Here is a 21,758-nt window from a genome sequence, read left to right on the forward strand (position 1 = left end):
AGTTATGTAACTGTATCGCCTTGACAGTGGATCGTCTTTGGAAAACGGATATCCCCAGGCCAAAATATGATGACCATAGAGTTTGTGTTTAACAATAATATTGTGGTTATGAGTTATTGAGAAGTTAGATAATATTGAATGTGATGTTGTATTGTGATGTAATATTCAATGATGTTGTATCAAACAAAAAACGAATGCCACCATTAACATGTGTTGCACTCGGTAACCCCTTTATAACCCCTCATAATAGCTCTAATGTGGCCCCTCTCGTGTCCATTGGGTTCATACATGTTCACTGTCAGAGTTCACCCTCTATGGCCAGCAGACAATGTGGTGAGGGACTCAACGCCCGCACTCAACACACTCTCTGAGGCCCTGACATCATGTTCCCCTACCAAACCAGTGTTAACATGATTGACACTGTAATCCAGTATGGACACAGCTTGATCTTAAGGAGAGCCAAGCAAGTGTATGTAAGAGGACACATGCTGGCAGGCTGAAGTCTAATTGGTTGTCTCCTCTAGACCAAAGAAGGGGATTGGGTTAGAGAGGTCAACAGTGACTCATGTATGACCCGTTAGAACTGGGGGGGGAGGGGGGGGGGGGGGGGAGGAGGAAGAGGAGGAGCTCCGAAAAAGGTCCCTGGGTTTTGAGAGGATGAATAATGCATTTGCTGACATTTCCAAAGCAGTTTCTCAGAGCTCAGCTGGAAATAATTCAAAATGGATATACTGTGATGTAATAACAAAAGAAAATATGTGTTGTTCTCAGTTTAACCAGCTGTTCTTTTTGGAGTGAAGCTGCTTTGCTGGTGTGACAAATACATTAGTTACCTTAAGAACAGTACCAACATTATCTAGTAAATCTATTACTGTAGCTAGGCCAACAATACAACAGGGGTCACTCCCCACATGATATTACAAAGAATCAAACAGGGCAAATTCATGGTCATTGTGCAGTTAGTAGAACATTTTTGATTCGTGCAGCTCAGAGGGTGAGGGCGCACATGCTACGGAGGGGGGAGGGGAGGGGAATTGCAGTCAAGAGTGCCATGCAGTCATTGCAAACACCCCCACCACCCACTCATCCCCCAAAACCATCACATGACCTATGATGTGGCCGCCTTTACATAATAGCAAGTCATCATCCTTAAAAGTCTCTATCCAGCATCATCCCTAACGGATCCCTGATACATCATCCCTGAGGTGTTATGGACACATACAGTATGTTGTGTAGAGACAGCTTAATAAGCCTGACAAATATACCTTTGAAATCATGACTTTGTAATCAAAAAGTGAGTACAGTATAAGAGCTATGCCAGTATGGCTTTCAGGACTGAATAATGGAGACACTCAGGGTTTTCTCTAAGTGCCCGTGTCTGTGTTGGAGGGGTGGATCCTATTTGTGATCAGGATTTATGTCCATGCCTCCAGGCTCCAGTGTAATGGACGTCATTTGATTCAGTCGCACAGCCATAAAGATGTAATTACACAGTGTTAATCTAGCTTGGGTGGCCTACTACAATCTGGATAGTAGCTCTTCCATTCACACACATGCACGCACATACACACACACACACGCACACACCTCCGTCTGCCCATACACAATATACCAATCTCTCACACTCGCTTTCCCTCAACCTCTCTCTTCATCTCACCTTGTGAAAAAAGCTAAACTGATGCCTTAGTATCTAATAACGCTAAGGAGAGGTCAGGAGAGAGAGAGAGAGAGAGAGAGAACAGCCCTTCACTCTCATGCAGTCATCCAGAGCCTGCCATGTGGACAGACACAGAGGGAGAGAGTCAGTACAGCATCAGTGATTAGAGCAGCTGGGAGGTACAGGAGGAGGAGGAAGAAGAAGAGGAGGGGGATAGGAGGGAAGAAAAAAAGGAGAGCAAGAGGTGATGGACAGATGAACCAGGAGAATGGGACAGACAGGTGAAGGAGGTGGGAGTGAACAGAGGGCCTTTGACTCCAGAATCAATGAGATAAGTAGGAGCAGCTTGAGAGGGAAGTCCAGTCTGGTGCAGTCTGTCTGTGCATGGTCTGATGGAGACAGTCTAGAGTACTACTGCCAAAGTACACTGTATCCATAAACTACATTTAGATTATACATTATACGGTCTCAGTTGTCAAAATCACTAAACACATCTGTGTGTGCAGGTGTGTGCAAAATAAAAAAAAATATTAAAAAAAAAAAACGCACGCATAGGTTAAACGGCCTTTGACAGGCTCCTTTCATGCTTGTTGTTTGTTTTGTTTCATATTTGTTTTGTCTTTGTGTTTTCACAGCCGCCCATGGTAACAGCCTGGCAGCAGCCAATCAGAGCAGGGGAAGGGGGGCGCTAGGCAAATGCAAACGCAAGGTGATTATTTCAGGGGTGACTCATTTGATTAGCAAATCTGAGTTCTGGAGCTCGCCACAGCAACAAGGACAGAAAGGGAAGGAGGGTCATTGTTTATAGTGGCAAATCTCAAAATTCTGCTTAGATGTCAATACATCGTCAAAATGAGTGGGATGGGAGGATGGGATGAGGAGGAAGAAGAGGAGGGAAGGGGCATGAGGAAGAGGTGGCGGAGGAGGAGAAAGACATGGTAGAGAAGGAGGAGGAGAGGAAGGAGGAGGAGGGGAAGAGGAAGAAGGAGGAAGAGCAAGGGCTGTGTTTGGCTTCCCAGCATCTCTACTCACCTTCAGGTCCCGGTGGACCACGCCCATCTGGTGGCAGTGGAGCACAGCCTCTAGGATCTGCTGAATGCAATGACTGCATGCAAACACCAGGGGGCGTGTGTTAGTGACAAGCTCACACTCACTGTCTGTGTGCTCTCATTGAGACTGGGGGAGCAGTGGTGGTGGTGGTGGCGATGATGTTTAGGGCACAGCTCATAACACCCCTGGAGATTCAAACTACCCAAACAGAGCCCAGTTCTTTGCCCATTTGGATGACATTTCCTTGACTATCAGTATGTTATTAATAAAAAGGGTCGTGAGACAGCCATCCCAAAATGATTGCTTCTCAGCATGTCATCTAAACATGGTCGACCCAATGAAAAGTCATGTAACCAGCCCAATGAACAGGCATTCTCTCATTGGCCTCTTTGGGTGAGCTAGCTGTGACATCATCATCATCATCATCGTTGTCATCTGCCACTCAGCCCTGTCCCCTGGGTCTCAAAACAGAAGTGGTGTTAGCTCCTTGCTGGCTGTGAGCTCGACCCTGGGGAGGGCGAGGGGGGTAAGAGGGGGATATAGAGGGTGGGTGAGAGTATTTATAACCCACCTAAACCTGCAGGGACTTATCTCCCCTTCCCCTAGTCATAGCAAACCCCCAGGGTCCAGTCTCACAGCAGCTGTTCAGAGCACAGACCAGAGAGATGCTACATGCACATCCTGTGTCTTGGGCTTACAGGGGCAACGTGAGCTCTGCCACCCCTCTGAAACTGCTGCCCCCCCAGCCTCCCCACCACATGCCCCCTGGTGAGCCACCTGAGCCCTGGATGGTGATTTGAGGAGGGGTGCGGGGTAGTGGGGGGGGTCAGGATGGCTTGGTGGGTGGAGGGGTGGATTTGGAAGGAGTTGGGCGTGTGGTGGGAGGGGTTGTGGTTGTTAATTGGTTGCGGTCAGTGAGGGGGTGGGGGCGGGCAAGGTGCCTGCTGCATGGCAGGCCTACGCGTTGTGTACTAACCTTCAGGTCTCTGTGAACTATGCCATTTTGGTGACAATGATTTACACTTTCTAGAATCTGCTGTATGCAGTGACTGTGGAGGAGAGAGACAAGGCGAAAAGCAAGGGGGGAGAGGGAGAACAGTATAGAAGACACATCAGAGGACTGAAGAACAGCAGACAAACAAAAAAACGGAGAGCAAAACAATCACTCACAGATAACACATGAGGGTTTCAGCTGGCAGCTCAGATAAAGGAAGAAAGAGTAAAGTCCACACTTTCTTTTAACATTGTTGGCACTATTAGTGCAATTTATGTCTCAAGAAATCATAAACTAAAATACGCATTGCCTTACAATGCAAAAAAATAACAAAAGCTGGCATAATTAAAAATGAGTTTGAACTACACAACAAATACCAAACAGGTCATTGATAAGCATAGTAAACAAGTAGAAATAGAAGGACAGACTGCAGCCTCATAGTCAGAGAGCAAAAGAAAAACAGAAAGAGATTTCATAAGATGCATCAAAGACACCACAGAGGTATACTGTAGTGTAATACAGAATACTAGAAAAGGTCCAGTTAAACACTACTGTCATCGACTCAACTACAAACAGAGAACAACGCAGAGGAAGGACACATGCATTAACACATACAAGAGAGAGATTATACATTGCATGGCGCTCATCATAGAGTGTGTGTGTGTGTGTGTGTGTGTGTACACTCCTGCATGTGCATGTGAAGTATGTGTATGACTGATGTATGTGTATACATTTTAAATATAGTTCAACTTTAACTCTGAAAAAAATACAAAGCTGATCAGTCTAACTGCCTGTACGCATGTGAATGATATGTAATTTGATCCACAGACATACAGTATGCTTGAATACTTGAGTACAGTAAAACATGCTGTCTAACAAAAGCTCAAATCAGTCTCAAACGAGACTTAAATGGGACTGCATGCCACTGACCTGGCGTCAGCTTCGCTGTAGTACTCTCTGGCAACAATGTCCTCAAACAGCTCACCGCCAGTGACTCTGGAAATGAAGGGGAAATGAGACACATTAATTCCAGTCTGCAACTTTGGAAAACAGTGAGAAACCTTGAAACCCAGAGAGCATTGTGTAATTAGCCATCTAAATCTACCGTTCAGTTCAAGGAGGGAACATTTTTACACAGACCTTTACACAAAATGTACTGATTATGTTTTTGCTATCTGCAACCAATGGAAAAAGTTACCCCTTCAATGAAGATGAAGTCTGAACAACATTGAAACATTATTTGTGTCGTTGGACGTGTACTGCTGTGTATTAGAGAGATTAAATCACCAGTGTTATTTAAAGGAACTCAGCAACACGGGAGAACTGGAATATTTCATGTAACCACTCTTGGCCTTTGTACAACATGACCAGACTGTTATACTTGGACTGCACTGAGAGAGCGAGCACACACTGTACTGACGTGAACAAACACACCACAGGCTCTCTAGCTTTACACCATTATTGCATGGTGAGGGTTAGACGGAACATGAGGAGGGAAACAGTTGACACCAGGTGTTCAAATCTAATTAAACATCTTTAAACCATCTTATCAAGATTGAAAACTACTGTTAATTTGAAAATGTAACAGCCTTCTTTTTGTCTACACAGAGGCTATAATTGGTTGTCCATGCCTACATGTTGCCATGTTGGAAGCTCTATTGTTGGTTTGTGTTTACAGTAGCAGCTGCAAATTTGACCAGGTCCATATCATTGCAATGCTCTATTTTATATCAGAAAACTTCCTTCAAACTGCAGTCATTTCCAAACACATACTCATATTGTTTTTGTTGACAATGTTTTCAATTTCCTCAATATAATACAGTGATAAAAGGGTTTGTGCACCAAATTGAGGAGCACATTAAGCCATAAAGCCTACAGATGTAATAAAATTAAAAATGTTCCCTCTCTTTTCATGGTCAATTGGATTTAGCATCATTGACGTCTTATTGTTGTTATCATTCTTCTAGGCAGATTTATTTGGGTAGAAAAGGAGGAGAGGTTTAATCTCTGCAATTCACTCAACCTGAGAGAGGCCCTTTTTACAGCCCTTAGTCAAATTAAACGTAGCGTTTAAAATAAATTGGAACCGATTTCCCTTCCAGCTGCCAAATTAGACAGTGCAACGGCTGCCTATACCCCAGGGAGAGGTAGAGAGAGGGGGAGCGAAACAGTGAGGTAGAGAGGAAGGAAATGGAAGGGAGATAGATGGAGTGACAGAAAGAAAGAGGGAGAGGCAGGCAGAGGAGAGTGGTACAGTATAAATGTTTGCTTCTGGAGGGATATAGATCTGAGTTGACAAATTGTGAAATATGAAGATATTACTGGATGCTGACGGGCTGCAGAACAACATGGGGCTTTTGATTATCATACTGTTGGCCCAGTCACAGGCAAACAGAACTCCAGCTTCAAATCCATACCCTGTAAGAAACCAACCTCTATGACTATCTGGGATGATGCTAATTAGACTGGGATTTCCACCTGACTTCAATATCCATGGTGTTTAAAGGCCCACATTAGTCATGTTGACGTGCTTTAGCTGATATGACATTCTGGTGCTGCACAATGTTATTGCACAATGATTCAAGTCATTTAGCTCAAGTATGTGTATTCAGGGTAATACATTCTATTTTTCTAGCTCCTCCTAAAAGGATTTCCCAGGTGCCATGACGTACAGTATGACATTTCATATCGCTATAGAGCTCCAAGTGTGGCGTGGCTAGTTAGCGCCCAGAGTCAAATATAACCCTCCGAACCCCCTTCACCGGCTTTTTTGCGACTGAGTCAAACAACCTTTCGACACATTTTATTGAGAATAATTGCTCCTAGCTATATCTGGTGTTACTTTCCCAAATAGCTCTGTGAATGACTAACGTCACCACTCAGTGCTTCAGTTCTTTGAGTATTTTCTTCTAAAGAAGCAAAACTGGCTGGCATGAGCCTTTAAGATCAGTTTTGCCATGGTTACTTCAAGAATATACAATTGACTGACCAATGACTCAGGGGTCATTAAAGAAGATGTAAGTAGAATCCATACAGTGTGGAATTCTCTGTAGGAGGTTACTATAATCTATATGGAAAACTCTACGGTGCGACAGTGTGAACTTTTCAATACTCCTGTGGGGAAGATGAAGCAGTGACCCAGTATGAATAAGTAAAGAGTGGGTTATTTAAATAGAGCAGTAAGAGTCTCTCCAGCTCATTACGGGAGAGGAGGGCTAGTGGTACCGCCTGTGGCCCTCCTTAAAATAAGGACACTTCCCCCTGGTGTAGGGAGCAAACTTAAACAGCTTGGAGGGTTGCCCTCAGGCTCAGTGTGTGTGTGTGCGTGTGTGCATGCGTGCGTGCGTGCATGTTTGTGCGTGCATGCATACATTCCCTTAGGGGCCTCCTCTGATACTGGCCACTTTAGTTAGCATAAATATTCATAGGCTATGAGTCTAGCTGTGCTGTAAAAAACCCTCTGATGTTGCAAATGTATAAACAAATACAGACATATTCAAATTAATGCAAATGCAAAACACTTGAGATCAATCAATGTGAATTGCTCAACAACTTAAATCATGATTATTTTTGTTTTCAAAGTGGGAATTGAGCAGCTTTGGGCCTAGTGTAAGCTCTGTCTTTGGTTATCCATGTTAATTCACAGACAGAGCAGTGAGTAGTAGTGAGAAGACAATAGAGAGAGAGAGAGAGAGAGAGAGAGAGAGAGATGGTAGAAGACTACATCACACAGGTGAACAGATGTTAGGAGAGTGCAACATCTGTGTTAGTTAACGCTGTTTCCTGTCTGGAGAGCCTCTGGACATGCTCAGAACCATGCAAGCCACCCAGAAAAAAAGCAGGAAATGTACTGTAATTAGTGTACAGTTTTGCACCTTTTTGCTGTGACATTAAAGAGGGATAAATTAATCTAAGTTTAACTTCATTTTGTGATTAGGAAGAGGGATGGTGTGGATTAGGAAGAGGGATGGTGTGGTATTAAAAGGAAAATGCAGAAATCCTTTACGTGGTGTGTAGTATGGAAGCTCTGATAGTGAGTGTGATTGTGCTGGCAGAGGAGAGCAGAAGGGTGAGAACATGAAACAGATGGAGAGAAGAACACTGGGAGAACACGCCCGCTGCTAATCTCCCATGATGCCCTGCTGACAGGACGGGGCTGTCTGATTGGCTATGGTGGAAATGCTCAGCAGCTTTGTTTACCTTACCTGAGGTGTGTGTGTGTGTGTGTGTGTGTGTGTGTGTGTGTGTGTAACCAAATGAACCAATAACTATTTTGAACCAGTTTGCAGCCATAGTCATGATGTCAACTGTGCCTTAGGATGGTACTGTAGGTTTGGTTTTACAGAATAAAATAAACCAGAAATGCACTTACAAATCGAAGACGAGGTAGTGGAATCCTTCCTCTGATATGCTTTCATGGAGCCTCACTGTGAGAGAGAGAGAGAGGAGAGAGAGAGAAAGAAAGAGAGAGAGAGAGAGAGAAAAGGAGGGAAGGGGGAGAGGAAGAGAGGGAAAAAGTCTGATTAGAGTTTCTAACCCTCAGACAGACCCATTCTCCCACTCATTTAGTCATCCAGACAGCTTGCCTGTGTGTGCGCGTGTATGTATGTCTGTGTGTGTGTGTGTGCGCGCGAGTGCATGTGTGCGTGTGCATGCATGCACGCACACACGTCTGTGTGTCCTGCAGGCAGAGGAAAGAGTCAGGAGGAAGAGAAAAACCATCCATTACACAAATTACACAGATTTAAATCACCCCAGATCCATCTTATTGAGACACACAGACGCAGGCAGTACACAGAATATGATACACCAGCCTAGCTTCTAAATAAGCAATCATAACAATCCAAAACTCCTTCATCAATGCTAATGTCTACAAACTAAAATGTTTTTGATATATGTCTCTGATGGGGGTTGTCTTCTGCAGTAATTCTTGTTGATGTATTGGCATTTCTAAATGTTCCTTCTTCCTCGAATTATGCAACAACATTACTTTACCCCTCTCCATATCACTATATACTATATATTCACTTTATTTGTTGCCTATGCTGAGCAGTATGTTAGTCAATTATTAATACCTAACCATATAAATCGCATTTTCTCTACATGCAAGGTTTTGTAAGCCTTTGACAGATAATGCATGTACAACTTTTCCTGTAGAAATATCAACCTAGCGGGCGAGTGCTGCTCAGTGGGCTGTATTGGGGGCTGTCCACCTTAATACATGTCAGACCTGTATCTGATGCCCTAGAGTTAGAGCTAGCATCTCGATGCTAAATCCTGCACCAATCCTGCTGGTCTAATACATTCTAACTGCACAGTCCATCATTCTCCTGCTAACAGACTGATTCAGTCTGTCAGGAGTATAAGGACTACTGGTCCACAGGCTAGCTGGGCCATCTCTTTGGTCTATTTTTAGGCTCCGGGTCTCTCAGCGTGTGTGCCAGAGAGCGGAGTCCTTTGGCCTGATTCTGTGAGCAGATGAAAACTGGAGAGGGAAGACCACTCGGTGCTTGCCAAGGTAGAAGATTCACATGACCAATTAGATGTGTAATGAAATTAACTTCCCTAAGTGCGATGATGTCTACAGGTGGATTAGAGAGCCTGACCCAGGAAATAGAGAGAGAGAGAGAGAGAGAGAGAGAGAGAGGAAGGCAGAGAGAGATAGATGAATAAACAGCAATAAACAGAAAGAGAGAAACAATAGGAATCCCCCTCTCTATATATGAATCCCCCACATCTTCATTGGCTCTCTTCCTGATTGACACCTCGGAGCTCCATCAGTGTGGCAACCTTAACGGAGCGGGCTCTCCCTGAGATGGATGCCCTGGAGGGGAATGCTAACGAGGCGGTCGCTACAGTACATGCACCAGCCAATCAGGGACGAAAGTGAGACAGGTGGCCACCAGAGCGGGTTGAGGGTCTTGAGATGAAAACTAACATATCATTTCGATACATTGCATGATAATGTAATAATAGGCAGAATAGTAATCCATCATGTTAGGTCTTAATGCTTCTCCAGTGTTATCCACGTAATCCACATTAGGCGAAGGGGAAAAACCATCAAAGGGCCTGGAATCCATTTAAATAGAGTTTTTTCTATGGAAGCTGCTGTACTACAACATTAATCACTCTCTCTAAAAGCTGTCTCTCGATGAGGTTTAGATTACACAATGCTCTCCTGGACAGATATAGATATGGTGAACCCACATACAGCTCTTCCCCCAACGCTGCTTAGCATCATGCATGTTAGCTCTGCACTGCTTCTGCGACAACAACAATCGAGATGGACAAACTAAATAGCCCCCTATCATTCCCACAGTTCTCCACCCACTCATCCTTTCCTTCTCTGTGAAGGACAAACAGTGGGGGGAAGAATAGAAGAAAACAACAATGCCCGCCTGTTACAGCGTGTGGTCGCATCATTATTGAAGTCTTAATTACAGTGCCTTGGCCTCTCTGGGTCCCTTGGCAGCCCATAGGGGCTGGGGGATTCAAGATTCTTTATTTGTCACATGCATACAAGTATGCAGTGAAATGCAAAAGTGACAGTGCCACAGAGGAGTGCAACAACAAATTTAAAATAAATAGAATATAAACAGCAATGTAAGCAATGTACACAATGGAATGACTATATACAATGGCATTGACAGGTTGTCAGTACAGTTAATTACAATGAGAGATGAGTCTGCAATGGGTAATTATGTGTGTGCGTATGTGTTATGATGTCAGTGAGTGTGTGAGTGACTTGAGGGGGGCACTGGTGGGGTCGTCGTTGATGATCCTGATGGCATGGGGGACGCCACACAAATGGGGTCTGTTTTGAATGTACTGTACCATGAGGCAATGCTGCTAGGGAAGGTTTGGCACTACACATCAAATGGCTTTGGGCATACAGACTTTTTTTTGGGCTTGAAAATTTGGATAGTCTCCAAAGGATGGTAAAAGGAGTCAGTGTGTGTGTGTGTGTGTGTGTGTGTGTGTGTGTGTGTGTGTGTGTGATAGAAAATGTGACTTTCTGTGAGGGATGTACTGTAGAGTACACATTGTACAGCTTTATGATAAACAAGCAGCTGCTCTTTTCTCTTTCCCTGCCTATTCATGATGGGGAAAGATTACCTGGCTAAGTGGTTGGCCAGGCCTGAGACAGGTGATCAGTGTGTGTGTGTGTGTGTGTGTGGGGGGGGGGGGGTTAGGGTTAGACACACACACACAAAGGGGATTATGACATGGGAGGGGGGATTCAGTGTGATTGACCTTTCTGCTTTCCCCTCCCTCCTACTGTCAGGGAGACAGTAGTGGAGTGAAGAAGAGGGGGAACTGTGATTCCAAAATGTCAGAAATCTGGGCTTCTCCCGTTCAACAACCCTGTGTATATTGTACATGTATGGAACTTAGTTCTTCTTACCAATATTGGCGTGTTTGAGAAGGCGGCAGATCCTGGCCTCTCGCTCCAGCTTCTGGTGATCTTTGGGAGAGAAACACAAAGCACACAAAGCCCATGAGTTTTACAGCATACAAACATACCTTAGCACCGTGGGAAATACTATTATCTTGCCTTGTGGGTGTGTGTGTAAGCCAACAAGATCCAGCATGTCCTACTCCTATTTTCCCATTCCTGTCATTCCATGTTAGTATCAACAGCACAGTTAAAAAAGGTTTGGCCCAACACCAATGTATCACAAATGTTGAAAGTGAAAGCTGGCTTATAGCCATTCAATCCAGTTGGGTCAAATTCCAATGTTGTTTCCTGATTCATGAGGAACACAACACAAAACAACCTTACTTTCACCTCACTAGAATAAGATGAAGGATTAGACAGACATGCATTACATCTCAAGGTTCTTTAGGACTGTGTCTTCACCAGAGGCTAAATGGAACGCACAGTGGCTCTCATGTTTCTCTTTTATGACAAACTAAAATCTGTGTTTACTAGACTAGAGAAGAGGTGTGTTCCTCAGTTAAACCTCTGAGACATAGCTACACACTCTTCTAACCCTCAATACATAAAACCCTTTGTAGTAGTCGCCTCACCAAGACTCATAAGACACAGCAGCTGATGTGAAGAGACCTCTCTGTCAAAACAATGAGTTTGACACCCCAGGATTAGAAACATAAAGGCTGGTTGTTTTGACTTCCCCACCAGATGAGTTTTGACATTCATCGAAGCATTGTTGTGCTCCATCCTGGAATTCCTTTCCCCTGCTAAAAAGAAGCGAAACTTTCTACATCCACTTCTGGTTGGCTCACGTGGAGAGAGTTTTCAACACAATGTCTCATAATAAGTGCAATTCTTTCAAAGCAATTATTGAGTAGCCCATTGTGTTCAACGGAGTTAGCTCAGCTCATGGTTGGGGAACATTTTCATTTATAAAAGTTATCATAAGCAAGTATTTGAAAACCGCTTTGAAACTTCAAGCTCCAATTCCTCCAGGTATCACTTTCATCCTTGAAATGGTCGAGCAGTGAATTATTAATCATTCATACATTTAGCAGGCAGAACAGGGAAATGAACAAAATCATGTTCGTAGAGTTTGACACAGCATGTGCTTCTCAGATCAAAGGGCCTGAATAAAAAAAGCGGAGATTGAGAAAGAAATCATACCAAGTAGTTTTCATACTGTACCAACAGGAGAGACTTCAAGACCCCAGTTTACAGAATAAGGCCTAATAGGTTGTTTGTTGTCTCAGAGTACACCATTTTATGAATATTTTCTGTCAGAAAACTTCATCAAGGCGGAGGTAGAATACAGTGCGATGGGACAAAAGGTGAGGAGAGCACAGGAAGTTCAATAATAAAAAAAACCCATCAGGGTAGAAGTCAGAGTCTATTTGTCTTAGGTAGGCTTAACATGTGTAGAGTTTGGAGAGCAATTAAAATGGTGTTTTTGGTGCAGTGACATCTAAAGTGTATGCTGACGTGAATAGAGAATGAGGTTCATGCACAGGTTAGTGTAGTGTAGGTTTTTGTTAACCACTCTACAGTGGAAGTAGAAGTTACCTCTAACCATGAATCCACCATAAAAACGTGTTATCCTCTACATCAGCGTTTCCCAACCGCTGTGCCGCGGCACACTAGTGTGTCGTGAGAGATTGTTGGGTGTGCCGTGAGAAATTATCCAATTTCACATTTTTTTTATTAACATTTATTAATTATTATCTGCAAATAATATGCCATTGTCGAGTGTCTGTGCTGTAATATAGTGACTGGCAGAGTAATGTAATATTCGTCCAGGTGGCAGCAGGTAGCTAATTGCCTCGTTCCTTCTTAGAGACAAGAGAATTAGTGACGCATGCGACAGGTCGTGGTGACAGTGATGGAGAAGTTTTTAAAAAGGAAAAACGCAAACTCCAAACTGGGCCCTGGACAAGATTCTGACCCAGGTAAAGGCCCTAGTATGAGTGGTGGTAAAAAAAAAAAGCAAAGATGGTGAGCTTGAGGCAATACAGCGAAAGCTTTCGTTCGGATTTACTTTCACCGGGGATGAGACGACACCGACTCCGTTATGCTTGGTGTGTGGCGAGAAGCTGTCCAACAGCGCCATGGTGCCAAGCAAGCTTAAACGCCATCTCCAAACGAAACACCCGTCGCTTCAAAACAAGCCGATGGACTATTTTGTTCGCCTGCGTGAAAACACAGAGAAACAGGCAACTTTTATGAGGAAAAACCACAAAGGTAAATGAGAAAGCCCTCAAAGCTAGTTACCTAGTTGCTGAACTCGTAGCTAAATCAAAAAAGTCCCACTCTGTGGCAGAGACATTAATACTACCTGCCTGCAAAGCCATTGTCAACGAGATGCTCGGCCCTGACGCGGTTAAAGACAGAGCTAAAGTCCCGCTCTCAGATAACACAATTGCCAGGCGTATTGATGACATGTCTACAGACATGGAAAGTCATGTTTTGGGAAAGATGCGCATCAGTAGGAAATTTGCGTTGCAACTTGATGAGTCTACGGATATTATTGTATCAGGCTACAGAGTGTCATTTTGTAACATTTTTGGTTGGTGGTGTGCCGCAAGATTCTTTCAATGTAAAAAATGTGCCGTGGCTCAAAAAAGGTTGAAAAACACTGCTCTACATGTTAAGTTAGGATTTAGACACGGTAATCTGATCCTATATCTATCTTTCCATCAACTTCTACAATGAGTTGGTAGCACAGTGGGAGTACACTGAGAGAATAAGCAGTGTTTGTAAGCAATACACACCTCTATAGACCACAGAAGACCACCTAAATGCATTAGTTTAGCTTTCACATCCAATCAGAATTGACTACTAATAAACCTCACACTAATCAGATGCCTAATTATACCTCTGATATCACTTTTTTGGGGGGGGGTTTGCAATGAGGTGGGTGTTTCACTGGCCTGTTATCACTGAAGCTAGATGAGATGCTACTGCACCGTTGTCATCAAAACTACTCCAGCTAGATGTGGAACCTTAGACCTGCTTCTGATCCCTCCAATTGCAGCTCATTTTACAAAATTCTAATCTCACTAATCAAGTGTGCTTTTACAAGGCTGTAATCTCCGTCGTTGGGCAGACCTTGGTTTGCTCCCATTCCCTCGGTCACCTTTCTTATCCCCAAGTGGCACATTCCTAATCTGTGACATAACAGGATTTAGAGCGCGAGTCACCATCTCACTCATCATCTACAGTATCACAATCTCAACCCTCCTTCTCCTCCTCCTCACCATTATCATCAAGTTCAGGTCAAACCGGATGAACATACCGTTTTGAGGAACTATTCAATACAAAGAACATCAATTATCAACATTAATTTGAATGAACAAAAAAAAGAATTAGCAACACAACTAAATAAGTGTTGCGTGATTCACCCCGGAGCTGACCTATTTAGCAGCATCCCCAGATGAGCAAGAGAATGCTGTCAGGCCTGGAAAAACGGGGGCAGCAGCTATTTTCAATGCAATCAACCAACACCCCTGTCACTGACATGATGGATATGTAGCACATCTGGTCCTGCAACTGCCTGCAGGTAGTCAATTCTCACAACCCCACGCCTTGAAGAGACCTATTTATCGGGTCCCCCCTCTCCCACACACCCGTGGAACTGGAGAAGCACTCTCTAAGACCAATAACCTCTGACCTGTCAGTATCATTAAAGCTCACTCCAATCATTCCATTCCTGCTGTTCTGAAGCTTGACAGAAAGGTGTGTGTTAATCATAGTGACTAATAAGCTCAGTGCTGATAAACAGAGAATATACTTTTCATGAGAATAAGTGACCAAAAAGGGGACCAAATGTCACCCTTGATGACCCCCTTCCCTCCTCCCCTCCTCTCCTCCATCTCCTTTTCCTCTGCTTCCCCCAGGCTACCTTACCAAGAGAAATTATTTAAATAGGGAGCCAATTATTTTTGGAGACACACAGAAAGCAGAGTGGAAGGGAATACACACAAAAAATGAGAAAAAAGGAAAATCTGACAAAGAGCAAAACGGCACAACAAGAAAAGAGAGAGAGAAACAAACGAAGCAAGGAAGCCTCCTCAAAAACGAGCAGTCAACCTGAAAGAAGAGAATCCAAGGAGGTCCCTCATTATAAGCCTTTTCAAAAGCAGTCTGGTCTATTAGAATAAATGGGCCACAGTTCGTCGGAAGAAAGCATTTTTTTGTTAACTTTTGGAGGAAAAACTGATAGCCTGAATCATTTGCCGTAACTAGGTCTTATAGAACTAACCTCAGGGCATATGTAAATGAGAACTGACATTGCCCTCCTCTTAAAGATCAGAGGCTAGCCCACTAAGGGGGGAATAGGAAAGGGCACACACCTGGGCAATCCAGACCTCATGAATAATGATCAAGACTCATTGTGTAAATGAGGGTTTCTATGATGATGCAAACCTAGTGTGTCAACAGAGGAAAAAACCCATGTTGCATATCTGCTCTGGAGCTCTCGCTAACATAATCACCATTATTCTCCATCATCAGTATTCATATGTGCAGCAGACTAACAGACACAAGGACATTACGGCGATAGGTCTTACTGTTATAAAGAGTCAGGCAGGTCCATGTCATAATACAGCTAGCCATCAGAAACATAACTGAACTATGTAATGCACTGGTCAAAGATGCATAGAAAACACAACCCTGTGTGTGTGTGTGTGTGTGTGTGTGTGTGTGTGTGTGTATATATTTTGACAACCACGCAGAAGAGGAAGAGGGTATAGTCTAGTAGGTCTGTATGGAGTGTGCCTGTCATATGACACAAGCAGTTATCAAGAGGAGCACACCAATAGTAGGCTGTGGTGTGTGTGTGTGTGTGTGTGTGTGTGTGTGTGTGTGTGTGGTCCGAGTCAACGCTCATTGGTAGGGGCAGTGAGTCAGCGATCATGTTGGTCTAATGTCTGTTTGTGCATTCTCTCCCTCCCTCCCTCCCTCCCTCCAGTGGGCACTCAAGGGTCTGATTCCCAAGCAGGACAGGCGAGATGCAGAGTCACTGGTTTATATGCAGACACCTCATTCACACAGACACAGTGCCCAGTTACACCCGGAGGACAATTCTCATCTCTTCTTACTTCAGAGAATCATATGAACACATCTCTGAATATCCACCACTAATCTCAGAGCCAGTGGTATGTTCTCAAAGACATACTCAGGAGCATGTACTGTATGTGTGAAGAACTACAAGTGTGACATGAACATCATTAGACATATAGTTTAGACACTTTCTGTAAGCATGATAATGACAAAAGACTGTGTATTGTATTGATGCTAAAGGCATGTGAACACTATCATCATTATGATTCCGGAAAAGAACAAAGTGTGTATGAATGTCACCGAATATTACTCATCAGAGGCGTGGGGGAAATATAAGAAGATATAATATGCAAAAACCATGTCAACCTGTTTGAGGCAGAAAAAGTAATGACGAAACACAAAGCCACAGCTTTGCATAACAAACAAATGTGTTTGAAAAATGAGAGACAGAGGGTTACAGAACCACCAAGTATGGAAAGGGGCCAAAAGTTAAAAAAAGATATCTATAAATGATGGAATCTGTGTGTGTGTATCCGCATGTGCTCAATATGTAATGAAATGAAATATTACAAATCTGTGTATGTGTCCGCAGAGCATCCATAACAGGAGTGGCACTTCCAAAATCACTAATAGGAAGTCCTTTTCACGTAGAGTAGAAGGAGAACCTTGTCTGTCTGTCCTGCTCAGTATTCTCCTCACCCTGAGGTCCCTTCATCTGAGTGTGGCATCCCCGGCGAAAGCCCAGTCACTGACACACGCGCACACACCTTCACAGCCCAACTCTCTCTAAAGAGGATATTCCATCACACAGATCTGGCCAGAACTGCCACATCAACACAAACCACACAATACCCACATTACCTTGATCAGGTGACAGACGTGTACAAAGACACTAGCAAATGCTGGCTTAAATATGGGTTAGGGTTTGGGTCAATATGGTAGCGGTGATAACAATGCATCAAAGCCTTACTTGCTACTTCTCCTGGCTGTGTTGCCACAGCAGCAAAAAAAGGTGTTGCCAAAAGGGAAGCTCTTAAGCCTCATCTCCCACCTTATACCTGCTATGTAAATGACAACAAGTATCAGAGACTAGAGAGGAGGGAGGGAGAAAGAGAGACAGAGACAGATGCTCCTGTGTTGGAGATTAGTAGTAGCTGGAGAGTAGGAGAGGCTAGTATGGGCAGGAATAGAGAGAGACGTGGGCATCGAGGGATGAGATAAGATTAAAAAAAAAATATCAGGAATCACAGCACACTTGTTTGTTGTTGTTTGTGTGTGTGTGTGTGTGTGTGTGTGTGTGTGTGTGTGTTTGTTTGTTTGTGCGTGTGCATTTGTGGGGGGGGGGGGGGGTGGTGAGAAGAAAAAGGGTGGATGGTGGTGAGAGGTGAGGGTGAGGTGAGGTAAGGCTGGGTATGATGTAGTAGATGAGGATGACTAACAACTTAGAGTGGAGAGTTTTCTATTACAAAAAAATGCACAGAGTTGGCTGCTGTTGTTGCTGACTGATGATCCTCAGTATAGATCTACAGCTGAGACATCTACACTCATCATGGTTGTGTTCCTGTTTGCTAATGCTGCCAGCCACCCAGGGACAGAATGTTAAACTGCTATATGAATCATCATCATAGTTAAGAATACATTAGGACTGTGCAAAGACAAATGCTATGGATGGATTAATAGTAAGCAATCATTTCTTACCATATGTTAGGGGTACATCACACACACACACACACACTCACACACTTCATGCTGGAAGGTAACACAAGGCCCACTGTATGGTGCATGACAAGATCTAATAGGCCCTACAGGAAAGCATCTTTTAGAGAGTCATGCATGAAGGTAGAGACAAACAAAGCAAAGGGACATGACAACAGTCAAGCCAAACACCTGCCAGCATCACAAGGAAAATGGTCACATTGGTTTAGAACAGAATGGAGTACACCATCAAGAGAGAGTGATCATTGGCACTGTTGTATGTTCCTCAGCACTACAGTAGAGAAGTCTAGGCTATACTGTATGAAATGACTGTAAAACAAATGACTGTAAAACGGCGGCTGTGAAAGCAGTTTCACACCTTTGTGAGCAAGCTTGTGGTTTGGGTTATATGACAGAGGCAGTACACACAATGCTGCAGTCTGGAGCCTCACCACTGACAACCCCCCGCCTTCAGACATAGAATACAGAATATATTCACATCACATTTCAACACACAACTACATTTTCACAGATTCTACTATACCTCAATAGAATCTTAAAAAAAGGGAGAATACCCCTTTTATGACTGATAGCAGCACCCTTTTCTCGACCTACAGGAGGTCAGTGTTATGAGTTTGTCAACGTTGGCAGAGCGCAGTGACAGCAACAGCTTGCTTTTTCACACGTTTTTTGGGGGGGTATAACACCTCTCAACAGTATCATCCACCCAACCGTACCACTGATAGTGCTGTGTACAGTAGAAGCTCAACTCTAGTTGATAGGGAGGAAGGGGAAGCAGTGGTGCGAACCAAACCAGCTGGCCTGGCTGTCAGCCTGCCTCCCTCTGCATCACAGCTGGACCCCTCCATTTCCTTTTTACCCCGCCTCACATCATCCATGGTCGTCTCTTTACCTCTGAGATGGGAGCTATACAGTACTAACCAGGACCATGAGTCCATCTCAGCGGACCCACATAGGCCTATCCACATCTCAACTGGATAACACACAACATGGTTTGAAGTACATGTCTATTATCTAACCACCACAGATGTTTACATTCTTTTGTGACACAAATTGTAAACTGCTCTAGTACTGTATGTGTGCTGTAGGATGTTCAGCATACCAAACAAATCTGAGCAGGATAAAATATATGGTCTGTATATTCTTACACTATGAATGTTATTACTTGGAGTCAGCTACATGTAACTAATCAGATTTACTGAGCACCTTGCCCTGTGTTTGGGCCACATAGGGAGAGTGTATCACATCAGATAGAGATATACAGAGGAGGGCGGAGAGGGCAGCCACATGTCAGTAGTGGGATTATGATGGATGCCACCTGGCTGGGTAGTGACAGGGTGACCTGGCTGTGGGTGATAGCATGGGTGGCATGGACACTGTCCCCTGGCAGTGACACCTATGAGCTGGCTGTCATCTCTCTCACTGGGCAGAGTACGCTACACATGTCTGAGAAGATATACAGCTAAAGCTGTGGGCTAGAGGGATGAATGGGGAGCGGACCAACCATAGCATGGTTATGGCTATGGTTGCTTATGGTTGTGGTTATGGTTGTGAGCAGGAGCATATTAGCTGACTTTTATACAGTGGTGAGAGCTTGCTGAGGTAAAATGTAAGGTTTATAGAAATAGTATTCAAAGTGGGAGGGATCAAAACCAGCTAAAACATCATGGCTGGAAAACATCAACACCCACAATTGCCTTGGGCATCCGTCCCCGATTGTGGAAAGAGGAGAAACTCACTCCATCTGTTTATCTTTATTTCTTTCTCTGCAGAGACATCTCTGTCAAGGACCTCTGAAACCTCTCAGATGTCAAAGAATACGGTCAGGCCTCTCACAGATTTGACAAGAGAACTGAGTAATCAAAATTCAGCCTTTTCCTCCTGACTCCCAACTGAAGGGCAGGAGGACTGCAGTGCACAGATGAATTCATATTCTCTATGACATGAACCATTATCATGAACGGAGATCTTGGTGTCAAAAAGTAGGACTCTAAGACGACTCCTTTAACCTTACAAAAGGAGAAGGGAGCTTCTCTCTTGTGAAAACTCATCAAATCAAACTCTATACGTATCAGGACAGGCGTTTCAGGACACTCAGAGCCTCGTCTGTGTTAATCAACGACTTTAAATGAAGTCGATACAGAGTCGCCTCACACTCTTGGAGCTTGTGTGTCACCATTAATGGCACCGTGACATATAGGACTGTCAATACCCATGGCTGGAGATAGAACAATGCTTCCTCTCAAATGTCCAGGCTATTTCCCAGCCATTCCTCCCCTGTCGGACGTCACACCATTGATTTGCCATTTCTCATGAGAGTGGACCTTTAGTGGGGTAATGACTGGATTGATGTTTTAGCCTATAAGTGTCATACTGCAATCAGCAGGGTTATTGCCTTGAGTTAATCCTTGATTAATGTGTTGCTGTATAAAAGGCGCCCTTGATATATAATAGATTATCTATTTAATCAGAGAGTGAGGTTTGTGGAAGAACTGTTACAGTACCTGCTAAGCATTCATACAGTACGTACACACACACACACACACACACACAGACACACACACACACACACAAAACACCTTATCGATTCCACTGGGGACAGAACGTGTTGAGTGACAGCGGGGTAACTCTCTGATCAAATCCCCCTTAATAGAACACCTGTGTTTGGCTCTGAGGAACATTGATGTGCCGACCATTAGGATTATTACACAGAGCAGAGGGACAAGAAAAGACAGGCTATGAAGAGAATGAAAATGGAGGAATAAACTGGAGTAAGAGATAAATGGAAGGGTAGTGGAGAAATGGTGGAGAAATAAAAAAGGAATAAAGAGTATTGGTACAGTTACAGAAAGTGAAGGAAATAAACAAGAGATTAAGAGTCATAGCTGGGTCGATGAAATGAGAACAGGGTGTGATGATGTCAAGAGTCAGAAGAGATGCCAGGTGACAGAAAGAGGTATTGTGTTTAAATGTGTGTGTGTGTGTGTGTGTGTGTGTGTGTGTGTGTGTGTATGTGTGTGTTTGGATGTGCTGTCCTCTTGTGTAGTCTGATGTGCTCAGACAGGTGGACAGAGGCAGAGCTAGGCCTGCATAATAACAACATTGGCTAGAGGAGTATCTGTGTCTGTATCACGTTTGACACCCAAGTGTGTGTTCCTCAGCCTTATTCTTGTTGTCCACTTAACCCAGCAAGCAAGTCTCTCTCTCTCTTTCTCTCTCTCCCGTGTCTGTACATGCAAATTGCTTCTGATAACGCCAGTCCCATTCAAATATATGAAGAGTTCAAGCTCAGCATTGTGTTGTCTGTCAAAGCCCAGGGGGTATTTGAATAGCTGGATATGGTTCAAAACTATGATCAGAGGGAAAGAGAAGAGAAGGATAGTGAAAAAGAGAACAGTGGGGGGAGGGGATATAAAGAGAGTGAGGGAGGGTGAGAGGGATAGTGAGAGGGAGAGAAAGAGGAAGAGGGACAGAGAAAATAAGAGAGAGAGAGAGAGAGGGAGAGAGCAAGAGAAAGAAAGAGAGAGCGTGAACGAGAAAGAGGCCAACATTGTACATTCAATGGTCTCCCTCTGTTCAGTAATTACATTTAATGCATAGCATTACTGTTCTCCTGAATGTACACGGGGGCCCCCTCCAACTGTTGCTGGTTTAGAGTAACACCGTGGTAATACAAATACACTACCACTGGCACTTTAAGAATACCAAGGTGGAAAAAAGCAGTAAGAAAAAAACTGTTTCTGTGAAAAAAACAGATTTCTGAACCAAAACGCTGTGAGGTGAAATGCATATTATGTGAAATAATATCTGTTCTGTGTCGATATGACATCATAGAGTGGGGTAGCTAC

At 43.8% G+C, this 21,758-nt stretch overlaps 1 protein-coding gene across 15 annotated transcripts in view; it reads right to left on the minus strand.

The window, feature by feature from the left end:
* LOC310805645 (calcium/calmodulin-dependent protein kinase type II delta 1 chain) overlaps positions 1 to 21,758 on the minus strand; it is a 58,169-nt gene that overhangs the window by 17,791 nt on the left and 18,620 nt on the right. For 8 of the 15 annotated variants that reach the window (XM_083671417.1, XM_083671418.1, XM_083671426.1 and 5 more), the window contains exons 3-6: positions 11,107 to 11,166; positions 8,074 to 8,128; positions 4,632 to 4,697; positions 3,684 to 3,756 (exon numbers count right to left, since the gene is read on the minus strand). In XM_083671417.1, coding sequence (XP_083527543.1) covers positions 3,684 to 3,756; positions 4,632 to 4,697; positions 8,074 to 8,128; positions 11,107 to 11,166 — 254 coding nt within the window. Of the gene's footprint in view, positions 1 to 2,689; positions 2,763 to 3,683; positions 3,757 to 4,631; positions 4,698 to 8,073; positions 8,129 to 11,106; positions 11,167 to 21,758 lie in introns of those variants that run through there. The other 7 variants (XM_083671419.1, XM_083671420.1, XM_083671425.1 and 4 more) reach the window with 2 other exon arrangements.

The sequence above is a fragment of the Argentina silus genome (genome assembly GCF_951799395.1).
Source record: "Argentina silus genome assembly, chromosome: 1".
NCBI lineage: Eukaryota > Metazoa > Chordata > Actinopteri > Argentiniformes > Argentinidae > Argentina > Argentina silus.